Below are 12998 nucleotides of genomic sequence, written 5' to 3'. Positions count from 1 at the left end.
CAGTAGCCGTTGACTGGCTCAGAGATTACAGACCCTGTGAACGGAGACTTGACGTCTTATCTTTAAACTTCATGCCTCAAAATTCAGCAAAATGTAAGGTAGACAGTTTAAGAGCTTATCCGCCAGAACATTATATCTGTGGCAGCTTTCATTGGGGCTGTCATGACTGTTAAGTACCAAGCACTTCCCCTCTCATTTGAGTGTTTTGAGTGTAGATACAGGTACTCACACACACTTGAGTGTGCTCTCTCACTCTCACTCTCTCTCTCGAACCAAAGAGGGATGTGATGATTTGAGGTGGCTGTGCATTTACACAGTCATTATGGCTAGCTCCTATACTGTACACATATACTCACACAGACAAACACAAAGAATGATAGATCATCATGTTACAGACAGGGAGAGAAATAAGGCTCCTTTAATGACGCCTTGTGTGATGAAACCAATCTGATATATGAGTTGTCTTACCTCCTCGCTCCATCAGTGGATATTAAACCCTTTGCAGTGGGCCTCCAGACAATCTTATAATACATAATCAGATTTTCAGCAAGAACTGACAGTCTGCTGGAGATTAAGCTTTAGTGAAATGGCTGCTACAGGGCCTTAAAAAAACGTATCATCGACCTGATAAAATAATCTCATTAAGTTGATCTGTTTTCATTAGAGCAGCACACTCTGGTCAGAGTGAATATAGAGGCTGTGGATGAGAGCTGTTCATGGATTGGACAGACACATAGGTGAAAGTCTGTCTGGGGTCATCTTGTATCCCTGATGGTCCATTAGGGCTGGAGTGTGGTGTGTGCCATGGGTTTGTGCCCTAATGGGTGGGCTGAGGGCTTCTCCGGATGGGGCTCTGCTCAACTCAAACGCAGTAAGATTAGAGGAGGCTCTTGTGGGACAACTCAGTGCAGAAAGGCCCATTCCTTTTGGCTCCATACTAGGCTGGAGGATTATTTTATCAGGAGTCTGACATTAATGGATTAGCTCTATTCATTGCTGGGTGATTTGGAAAAATCTATTGAGCATAGTGATATGATACTGTATGCTGCAAGAAATTAGACCCACATTTATATCAGGGAGACAATATTCTATTACATGCTAGTGGAAGGTTTACATATTTTTATGTTTCTTGTTTATATAATTATAAATTATTAGAATTTTAGAATATTCTTCCTCTATACCTACTTTTTACTAAAATACCAAGTTCTTTTAAATGATAAAAAAGGGTAGTGGGTCAAATGATGTTGCTAAATAAAGGTGACTTTAGGACACTATTTTCAGATATATACAGAGGCAGCTCTTCTGCTCCATACTGAAACCCATTTTCTAGAAGCAGCCCCTTTAAACGAAGAAAAGCAGTCGTCGGGTGTTCTCTCCTCAGCACACACCCACACACACCCACGTGGCATCCAAACAAAGCAGCCCACTCGCGCACCATGCTCGTTTGTAAAATGCGAAGCCCACTATGTGGGCTGAGCAAATGGCACCAAGTCACAGTCATACACTGAGCCAAATGCTGTTGAAGTGTTTAAAGCGATGGTAGTCAACCAAATAGGCTGTGGGTGGAACCCAGACCTTTAGTACCATCCCTGTCTCCGTGACCAACGGTGGCTTTCATCTGCATGGACTCCACTGGGCCCTCTGATTCCTGCGTCAGGAAACACTTGACATGCTTAGGAAGCATTTTGTATCACTATGCTTTACTCCTCCCATGAGGGGTTTGCTGGAACGCTATGTGCGCTGTTTCTAATCCACTGAAGGGGAAATATAGTACAACATCACATAGGGAAATGAAAACATGGCCACGCCGTCTTCCCCTAGAAAAAGGCTTTTGCTTTCTATTTATGTCAAGTTGCAGAGGTAGCAGCTACCTCCCCAGACTGAAGGGACTTAGATAAACAGATCCTCTCCACGGAGTGAATGTCATGCGGATGAATAATGCATGTATTCAGCGGACACGGGGGGGACTGATTTGTTTTAGATTGAGACAGGGTTGTTCCAAGGCTCCTGGAATACCTATTGAAACTTTCAGGAGATTCGGGTGGCAATGGAAAGGCTGGCAGTGGTGCTCAGAGCTCAGCGAATGCACTAACCAACATGCCTGTATAGATCGTCAGCAGCTCGTGTTTGTACATAATGATTGTTAAGATTAATTGCTTACCTTGTATCATAGATTGCAACTATCTTTTTATTTCTGTCCACTGCATTCCTGCAAAACACAAGGTAACACAATGTTGCTAATTACTCTGACACACAGAGTTCTATGTGACAGTAAGTAACAGTTGTATAATTAATATTAAATGCTGGTATGTTACACACATACGAGCATTCAATGCTGGTATTGAATGCTGGTATGTGTGTAATATAAACTGTTTAAGTAATTTTACAGTGACCTTTTGTGTGTGTGTGTGTGGGGGGGGGGGGTGCAAAGTTCTCTACACCATTCGCACCATCCCATGAATGAACATGTGGATTTTTATTCTAATAACTATCAGTCATTATCAAATATTTCCTGTCACTGCAGTATTAAAGGTGCAAGCAGAAAAAAACATGAGTGGACAGTCATTTCTTATTTAGGAGTCTCCGAGAACGATTTCCACAATGTTGTGGAAGAAAACTGCTGCAATGTTCTGCTAACAGTATAATATCTGTGCTGTAATATTAGTGCTGTACACACATTCCATAAGTGTCTATAAGTGTAATTGAGATTCTATCAACTCATTGCTGTTTCCAACCACTCCTCACTCCCCTGGACACACACATGCTGAGGTAAAACACATATGTCACAGATGGAGCTGTTCTTGTGACTGGATCTCCTGGGCTGGATTACATCAATGTGGGCAAACCGCCTTCAGGCACAAACACTCCCAGAATGACCCCAAACCAATAACGCATTGCTAAAATAAATCCCCTGTCACATAGCAACACATCCCTAATGCATCCACACATCTGACTGTAATTTTTTAGGTGCACTGTGACCACTTTTCTTTTAGAACATTTACTGTCACATGCTGTCCACAATTTGCCACAAGTGAGGTTCCTCAGTAGTCCTATGTTTGGGAATTGTAGTATTTGATTGACATGTTAATACACTTTGTGTATAGTTGAAATACATGCATTTATTGAATTTGTTCTTTGCATTAGTTTTTGATGCTGTAACTCAGTACTGACACTAAAGTTGAAGTTGATTTACCCCACATAATTATTGACCAATTCAACTCTCAGTTGATATGTACCTGTGACTAACATTCAGGCCAGGCCAGAAAAGGGGGCATTCTGAAGTACCACCTCTCTTCTTACTATTGATGGAGCAGATTTTCGCAGGCCTTCAAAAGGGCCTTTGCTCAATACTCTCATTACTCTCCAGTTGGCCAGTCTGATGGCCTAAAAGCTATGCCAGGGTACAGTTGCTCCTCTGTATGTAACCCAAGAAACAGGACCATAGCGGATATAATGCATTCTACTGCTATACTTTTAATATTGTCGAGTGACAGCGAACATCCGAAAAAATGGGATTAGAGTTCCCTCTGATGGCTACGGTCATTACTACTCTCCTGTACCCCTCCTCCACAAAACATGCGCGCGTACGCAAACACGTTTCATTTTTAGAAGATCTTCTCTTTCCATCAACAAACATTGTTGTGTCTTCTTGTCAGGTCATATCCCAATCTATCATCTAACATTTTGTTTTAAATTGATAGAACTGGCCTTTTTAAATGGTCCTTTTTACTTTAAATAATCTTTTATTCAGTTTCTCTTACATACGAGCATGTGGTAATTCTGAATGGGGAAAATCTTATTCATAGGGAAATTTTCGGAATGACGACAGCAAAGTTTAAATCGTGGGGAAATAGTGATAGGAGTGAATAAAACATTTTATTCTGGATCCAGTCGAAATACCATTTTGCCACGGCGTGGAATTTGTGGCCACCTTTCCTTCGTATCATCGCTCTGGTGCAAGGAGGATGCCTATTGGTGAACGCGCTGGGGAAAACGCCAAGTAAACAGAATTGTTTGGAAATCCACTAATTTATCCTCTAAAAGAGCTTACAGTGAAGTTTTCAAACCTTCTGCTTGTTTCGAATTCCCACGGGGGTAATTATAGCGCACAGTCGGAGGTGACGTCCTGTTACTTTGATTCCAAATAATTACCATTACCACCAGAGTGACGGTCCAGCAAACGGGGAAAGGGAAGATTAGCGTCGCGTAGAAACGAGCGACCTGGTGGTAAGTGCAGAATCCCGGTACACTAAACCTAGCCTATTGTGAGCTACAATGTATAATGGGCTGCAATATTTAAGGTAAAGGAAAAGTGATAGTCTGCTAAAAGGGGCATGCTGTCTGCATCGGGAAAGGTAAAGAAGGAAAGGAATAGCCTATATTTGATCAAAGACTGCTTAAATGGCTGATTTGCTGTATGATTTTTTTATAGTACTGGATGCAGGAGTGATGAAGATCTCTATGGAATGCACAGGAAAGCAAAAAAGGTTTCTGCAGCAGCTACTCAGTCATTGAATCGTAAAAGAGGAGAGAACAATGCGTGGTTCACAAAGCCGACGGTTAACCAATAAAGGATATTGCTAAAGAAACAACGCATAGCCCAGTTCCTGTAGTCGGAATATTGCGGGATTTCCTAACCACATCTAAAGGAATTCGTTGCGGGCTCAAGAACACGTCGGCTGCACCATTCAGGTAGAAGACTAATATGGTCTTTTTTCGTATTGCTTTCATGTGGCTTTGAGTGAATGGATTCAAACAATTTGCCTTGTATCTACTTCACTTTGCATAAGAAGGCATATGCCAGAGGCTCTTAAAACTAAGAATGACTAAGACTTCTGGAAACTCAGTTTTTAAGACGTCACACGAAAACAAAACGATTATGGTTTAGAGCATTAATTGTACGGTGTAAATGTAATACATTTGCATTAAGGGATATGAAGTCCACTGATTTGTTTAAAACCACGGTTGCCCCTTTCGTTTATTGTGGAACAAGTATTACAATGGTAGGTTTTATTTATTCTAAACGTACTGACTCGCATTACAAAACCAACTACGCTACAGTAGGCTACTTTTGTCATAGGCTCCTATTCCTGTAGTGCTCATGTAACTTGAACAAAGTCAACAAGCCAAAACAGTAGCCTATGACTGGACATCTCCAAGTCGTGTTTGCGTGAGTAATTTATGAGGTGTTACTTGTTTTTGCAGTTTAGACTATTAGGGAAAATGGGTTGTAGGCAAACAATATCGACGACAACAACAACAACCACAAATAATAATAATTATAATTATTATTGTTGTTGTTGTTATTATATAATTGTTTACGCAAAATTAATTAAACTAAGGAATTGACTGGGTTTTCGTGTTATCGGCTTCTTCGAACTAAGTATTTTACGGTGAGGAAGGCTACATCGGAAACGTACATGATTTAGTTTGAGACATCATTATCATTGCCATGGTCTGCTCTGTACTGTATATTTTGACGTTCTCGATGCCCGACAGCTGTTCACGATAATTGCTCCGGCACCGGTGTGATGAGTCACTTGTTTGCCTGTATCGGACTTTTTGCAGGTATGGGCTATGAAGTACACTGCAGCGCTACAATGAAAAGTGTGTGGGTCGTTGCCGTCATCGTCAGCTTCACGTGCCGTCTTAGGTATGCTATTAACGCGCCAAGTTCTTAGTGTCGACCTATAGGCAGTCCTGCATGTATAATGATTTGAATAATGATAAGCTGACATTTGCCCATTTTCGGGTTTCATATTTTAGCATTGTTTACTTTAGAAATACTGCACAAACACAGTATTGTGAACACATTAAGGGTAAATAAGTAGTTGAGCTTTTTTCTCTAAAATCTCATTACATGGGAAAGTGCCTAGTGTGTGAGAAACATGCTGTATTACATTGTGTGTTTTTGTATTAGCCTCTCACAGACCACCACAGGGACACCGAACGAGGCAGAGCTCAATGACAACATCACAGTTTTCACTCGCATCCTCGACGGACTGCTGGATGGCTATGACAACAGGCTGCGTCCCGGCCTGGGAGGTAACCACCACACACACCCCATGTTCTCACTGTCTTAGCCTGTGTGCTACAGCTAAAAGTTCTTGTATTGTATGTGTGGTTTTCTGTCTTCTGTAATGGGTATTTGTGATCATTAATTCCCTCCTTACAGTGTCCCTAAGTCAGTACTTTATGAATATCTCTCTGAATGCCAAAGTGATATGACCGCAAAACGTCCACTTTGCATAGTTCAGACAGGAAGGATGGACAAGAATGGGACAGAGCTATTCATACAGTCTGACATGTTATGACAAAGCAGACATGATCCTGTAATATTGAAATACAAGCACCTTGGACAGCACTCTGAATCTGAGCATTCATGAACAAGACAGAAAAAGTGTGTGTGTGTGTGTGTGTGTGTGTGTGTGTGTGTGTGTGCATGTGTCTGTGTGTAAGAGAGAGTGGCTGAAAGTGTGAATGCTGACCTTGAGAAAGCTGCCTTTTCAGAGGGGAAGGTTCATTATTCTTTGAGGACTGAAGAGAGAGAGAGAGGGAGAGCGAAAGAGAGTCCCTGGCCAGCTCCTTTATGCAGAAGCATTGGAGAGCAGTGCATGCTTTTCTAGTGGCTGCTGCATGATGTTTCTAGACAAAAGATGGCATTGGACAGGATTTAAACGGCAACTGTAATTAAAGGAGAGGAATTTGCCACTTTCAGAGAAGGTCTATCTGTGGAATAACTGAACATACTGTTTTATATGCTGTTTAATTCTGTTCAGACTGAGAATTCTTATTAACTACCACAGGTGTACATAGTCTTATTTGAATCTTACAGTGAACATTTTCACATTTTTCTGAAGTTGAGAATTAGAATACTGAACTATAGTACTTGTCAAAGGTTTATTTTTACCTTTTGTTTTCCTCAAGCAACTTAGGGGTGCTATCTTGGAAGATGTTTTTTTTTTTTATATGTGGCACACATGCTGTACCCTTGACATTGAAATAAAAGTTTGCCTTCTGACAGGACCTTAAATGAACAGAACAGCTGTCTGAAGTAAACCCAGAAAGATCTCTAGTTGTGAATTAATTACAGCTGTGTGCATCCACCTTCAGCTGGACCTACATGTTTATTCGACAATATGTGTTTCAGCCCTTGGGACTTTGCTGTATATTTTAAGTTGATCTGGATGAAAAGCTAACTTGTTTTCTCTTTGCAACCTCACAGAAAAGGTGACTGAGATTAAGACCAACATCTTTGTCACCAGTTTTGGCCCTGTATCAGATACTGAGATGGTAAGAAACTAATTTGAAATAATTCAGACATGAAAAAGAAGCATGATCAATTTGCTTGTGTAACAGGCAGCCATGTACTTCATCCAGCTCCCACAATGGTTCCATTTTCCACAAACTTTCATCTCTCCATAGACTGATGTTTGTTTTAGCCTCCTTTTGTGTCATGTTTGTCCATCTGCTGTATTAGCTGATTGACAGCGCTAATATTGCTCATCTTCATATTCAGCAGCTTGGCTATGTCACACGGTCACCCCTTTCCCCATGCCCCCGGTGCACACCCTCTAACACCCCCTACCCCTCCACAGGAGTACACCATCGACGTGTTTTTCCGGCAGAGCTGGAAGGATGAGCGTCTGCGATTTAAGGGCCCCATGGGTATGCTGCCGCTGAACAACCTACTGGCCAGCAAAATCTGGACCCCTGACACCTTCTTCCTGAATGGCAAGAAGTCCATCGCCCACAACATGACTACGCCCAACAAATTGCTTCGGTTGCAGGATGACGGCACACTGCTCTACACCATGAGGTGAGATCTACTCGGGCATGGTTGAGGGCGGGGCTAGCCTGGTAGAATAGCATCCCAGAGTTCAGTGGCTTTTGTTCATTTTATCATGGTCTCGCAGTGGAACAGGCCGAGGGGGGCATTTGTGAATGAGGTCATCATCAGTGAGCAATTTGGTGAATCCTGCCAAAAAGAAGAAAACAAAAAACATCTCCTTCATAGAGAAAAAGCCTTCAAACCAGGGGCTTTTTTTCTTACTGAACTTGGATTTCAAGTTCTCTTCTGATTGGCTGTAGCTTCCATGCCAATCTCATAAGCCATTGTTACAGTTTCCATTTTTGCAGGCATTTGTTTCAGGTGTAGTAAGAGAACAAACTGGCTTTGTCCATAGCAGTGTTTCACTGTTGGCTGTGTTCTGTACTGGAAAACAAAGACACCTTGTGTAAAGATATCTTTTCTGGTAAAAATGGAAGACCTGTGTACTGGCACCTCACTAGAAAATGGCACAAGATTGGTGATGATAAACCTAGTCATGGAAGAGCGTACTTTCAGTCTCTCTTCCCAAGCCTTCACCATTTCAGAGTGCTGTCCCATGCTGCTCATGCTCTTTGTGTGTAGTGCATCTGCTCTTGACTCTCTCTGAACTCTGTGTTCTAGACGCCACCCTAAACAATCCCTAGGGAAATAGCACAGGACAAACAACATGTCCTCAAAACCAGGTCTCCACTACTCCACCAGCATCAGGCCTTGGCAATGCCCTAAACAAGCATGAAATTATCGACATATTTTATTCTTTTGAGGAAAATGTATATTTTTAACTGGTGTTATTTTATTTGCCATTGTTGATAGCACTCGTGGCTTTTTTTTCATGATCTTGAATTTAATTATGAAAATGTAGGCTAATTGTGAAAACAGTTTAGCACCTTATAGTGCTAATGATGTGTGTGTGTGTGTGTGTGTGTGTGTGTCCAAGAAGGAGAGCGAGAGAGACAGATAGGCAGACAATGCAGAAGACTTTTTTTTTTTTTTGCTGGCTGGGGTGGGTTATGACACCCTTTAACCCTTTAACCTGATCTCAAGACATATCAGGCTCACAATGATTCCAGTGTTTACTTTGGGACAGATTATTGGTTTAATGAGTTTAAAGAATACATTTGTTTAGTTATTCATGTTACGTTTGTGATATTTTTTTCTGATGATCTCATACTCTTTTAGCAACAAACAACTCTCAGACATGCAGGGAGAGACAGCTAGATAGAGAAAGGATGGAGGGAGAGTGAGAACTGATCAGAGTGAAGAAGAGAGAGATAGAGAGCTGGAGAGATAAAGTGAAGGTAGGAGAAAGAGAGAGAGAGAGAGAGAGAGAGAGAGCTGCAGAGAGAGCTGGCGTGCGAGTGAAGGAGGGAGAGAAAGAGAGCGAGAGCTGGAGAGATGAAGGAGTGAAGGAGGGAGAGCGGTTGTTGAGCTTTTCTCCATAGACTCCCTGCTCCATTAACTGCACACTGAGTGCACTTGCACACACACATACAAACATCCACACACACAGATGCAGACTCACACATGTACGCAAAAACATGGACAAAAACACACACGGACACTATAATTCTCTCACCCTCACACACACACATTAACACACACCTTAAGTGAAGGAAGTGAAGGAGGGAGAGAGAGGCAGAGACACAGAAACTGCCTGAGTTTGTGTTGTTGCTCCATAGACTGTCTGCTCCATTATCTGCATATTGGGTGTATACACACACACATACACACACACACACACACACACACACACACGCACACAAACATGCACACATGCAGACATATACACACATATGTACAAAAACATAGAAAAAACTACACACACCACATAAGTTTCTCACCCTCTCTCACACACATATTAACACACACCTTAAGTTGCTTCTCTCCTCTGCTAACATGAACACAATTCTACTGTGCCAAGTTTTACACCATTCACTTGTGTCTATGCACAGAATTAACATAGTTATAATATGTTAGACTGTATATGCATTACAAAGTACAGTGTACTGGATAAGGTCTGTTCAACTGGAAGAGACCAAAGACCAAAGAAACCAAAGTCATGTAACAGAGCTATGAGGTTATTAGTGCCGATCCAGTCATCCTTTTTGTCTTGTTTGGCAGACGTTATTATCTAAATGGAAGAGCAACTATCTAACTCAAATATTAATGCATCTGAGAGTGGAAATGGCAGAAGTAATTTAGGAATCAATAACTGTTAACTCATCTACAATCTACTGATGGTACATTCCCTTGCAGTGCCAAGCACATAGCTTCTCCTAAAGCCGGGAGTCTTTTCCATAGAAAGAGCTTGGTGATAGATTGGCCTAGTGTTGCCAAGCTGCTCAGAGAGCATGGAGCACAGAAAGCAGGCCGGAACACCTCCACAAGCCACATTCTAAAAGTGGAACACACTCCACAGGTTTTTATTAGAGATTGAAAGCAGGTTAGGGGACCGAACAAAGGAGAGCTGGAGCCGAAGCACACCATTTCACTCAGCAGTTCAGATGAGCCAAATTATAGAAGAGCTACTAAATTATGATTATTTTTTATCCAGGCTTTTTTTAAATACAGATTTAAATCAAATATCTATATATTCATGTCCATTGAGCATGATTTGATAAGCATCAGCCAATAAGAGCATATGACAATAACAGGAAGAGAAAGAAAGATAAAAGACATGGATAGTATAATGGATAGTGGCTGTGAGTCATTTAGCACCAGCATCAAAATTACCACGGGGTTCAGGTTCCACCTTCACTCAGTCTCATCCAAAATGTGGGTCATTAACGGCACACAGCCTGGTATGTTATAGAGCTGCCACTTGTCCTTAATACCAGTCCATAAATGCCTAACCATAAATCTTCAAATCACTGGAACTAAGGAATAGACTATTGTGACTTTATTTATCATTTATTTATTTATTGAGTTTATGTTTGGCGAGAAACTATCCATGAAGGCTGCTCCCAGCTTTTGAAGTCACAGGTCATTGGTTATAGTGAAAGCAGAAAGCTTCCTGCTAATTGTTTGATATCTTACATTACGCATCTAAGATTATATTTGCTGTTAGATTATGAAGCATGTTATGATTCAAAGAAGTCTCAATACATCTCAGTTACCACAATGTTCATTTCCATACAATCCCTCATTGCATGATCTCACTGATGTTTTACCCATCTACAACTCCAATCTGAATATCAGCCTTATCATTTTTATTTTAACACTGAAGAACTCGTTAATAGGGACCCAGAAGTCTCACGTGGCCACACAGAGTCACAATGACAGAATCCAGGCACGAAAAAGCAGCTAGCAGAGTAGAGAAGAATAGACCACAGTGGGATCCATATTAGAGGTCAAGGGTCAGGGATATTATGGAGCATCGGTACGAGCGATTCTGCAAGATTTCTCTGCTGTAAGCTATATAGCAATAACTATAGCAATGGCAAAACATTTTTCAGCTAAAAGCCAGGTTCTTTTATTTATTAAGCTCAACCAGTTTCATTTATTTATTAAGCTCATGGCAGAATAACTGATATCTCAGTTTTAGTTTTGGAGATGCTTATGCAGGAATAAATGGGTAATTTTTTAGATCTAAGAGCCTGCTAATCTGCTGATGACTCAAAGCAGAATGAATGCTCTTAACCCTTGAACAGGCTTTTTGTTTGACTTGATCCCCTGGGTCTAGGTTTAGAGTTTGGTTTGTAGCCAATGCATAAATTATATGCTCCCTATCCATGAATATTCATTATACTGTTTTAATTATGCATAGTCCATAATACCATGGTATTAAATATTATTACCCAAATATGTTCATAGCATTTTTACAAATGAGAAAAAGAACAGGGGTGACCAGAACAGCTGCTGTAGATATTGCTTTAAGACCTTCAGGGACTTGTCATGTTTGAAACTTATCTTGGTTGGCTTATGACCATTTGACACTTTATCCTGTCATTTATAATTTATAATGCAGCTGTTTATAGCAGACGTGGTATTGGTATTGTGGGTGTGCACTACTGTGAATCCTACTGTACGTCAGGGTATGAATGGGTCTGTGCTATGAGTGGAGTGTGACATCTGCTGCTATAACATGACACAAGAGGTTAGTGTGTGTGGTACTGCACTGAGGGTTTGAACTGATAATTTAGTGTGATCACACCTCACTGTTTTCCTGTGTTGTACAGTGCAGGATTTACACACGTGGGTTTGGGCTCTGGTCATTCATCCCTCCTGTGCAGCACCCTACCATTTGACCTTCAGATAGGAAGGCCTGATGCTATCAATTATATGCTGTAAATTATATACAATGAGGCAGGTGTGTGTGTGTGTGTGTGTTCCAGTAATTATGCACTCTGCCAGTGGGAGATGCAGGCATCTGCCTCATCTCAACACATTCCCCAACACATCTTTCACAGTTTTGAAGAGACTGAAACTATTTAACGCTAGTATTAACAGGAACTGCACCGCATAAGCTTTGTTACGATACTTTCATGGAAACAATTGAAATACACAAGCAGGAAAGAACATCTCGGCAATGTTCCTAATGATCCCAGCACAGAGGCTGACACAATGATTCCCAGGACATATAGTAGGGATTATAGAAACTTTGTGGTAATAATGAAATCTAATTGAATGATGTCTAATGAATAAGTATGTAGTATAATAATGTGACGTGATGTAATATACTGACCACTAGAGGGAGATGCATGACAGCAAATTAAGCAGTTGCCGTTCTACGGTCTGTTCTACCGCAGTCTGTTTTCAGTCATTACTACGGTATGACTCATTGGTGTTGAGCAAGTAAATATGTAAAACTGGTTCATGTGGTTTACTGTGAATGCACAGTGGAAACACTTAAATAAAAGATGAAAAAAGTTCGACTGGAGACGTTTTGTACTATGTGCATGCGTCTTTAGATATCCATGTTTTAGTAGGTCATTTATTCAAAAAGCATTGTTATGATCTAGGTCCAGGTTTATTATTATTATTATTATTATTATTATTAATTTATTTATTTAAAAATATTTACTGTTGTCAAAAACTGTCAATTGCATATACATGAAATATCGGCGCACTTAGAAGAGAACTGAGGCTATCTGTGAGATTTACTGTCTGTTTTCTTCTGCCAAATGGCACATGGCTCAGCTAGAGTTCAAACCTGTATTTCATCTGA

General features: G+C 40.8%; 2 protein-coding genes across 4 annotated transcripts in view; one reads left to right on the top strand and one right to left on the bottom strand.

Moving 5' to 3' along the window:
- The window catches only part of gabrb3 (gamma-aminobutyric acid type A receptor subunit beta3), a 57824-nt gene that overhangs the window by 29523 nt on the left and 15303 nt on the right, over positions 1–12998 (bottom strand). For 2 of the 3 annotated variants that reach the window (XM_081717326.1, XM_081717327.1), the window contains exon 2: positions 2162–2209. In XM_081717326.1, the coding sequence (XP_081573452.1) occupies positions 2162–2209 (48 nt within the window). The other variant, XM_081717328.1, reaches the window with a different exon arrangement.
- Positions 3610–12998, top strand: part of gabra5 (gamma-aminobutyric acid type A receptor subunit alpha5) — a 33639-nt gene continuing 24250 nt past the window's right edge. Inside the window, exons 1-6 of the mRNA XM_027005577.3 lie at positions 3610–4227; positions 4433–4692; positions 5569–5653; positions 5921–6045; positions 7226–7293; positions 7599–7819. Of these exons, the coding sequence (XP_026861378.1) occupies positions 5571–5653; positions 5921–6045; positions 7226–7293; positions 7599–7819 (497 nt within the window). The 5' untranslated portion in view covers positions 3610–4227; positions 4433–4692; positions 5569–5570. The remainder of the gene's footprint in view (positions 4228–4432; positions 4693–5568; positions 5654–5920; positions 6046–7225; positions 7294–7598; positions 7820–12998) is intronic.

The sequence above is a fragment of the Electrophorus electricus genome, chromosome 7 (assembly GCF_041902795.1).
Source record: "Electrophorus electricus isolate QZ-2024a chromosome 7, ASM4190279v1, whole genome shotgun sequence".
Lineage (NCBI taxonomy): Eukaryota > Metazoa > Chordata > Actinopteri > Gymnotiformes > Gymnotidae > Electrophorus > Electrophorus electricus.
This window is presented reverse-complemented; position numbering and strand designations above follow the sequence as displayed.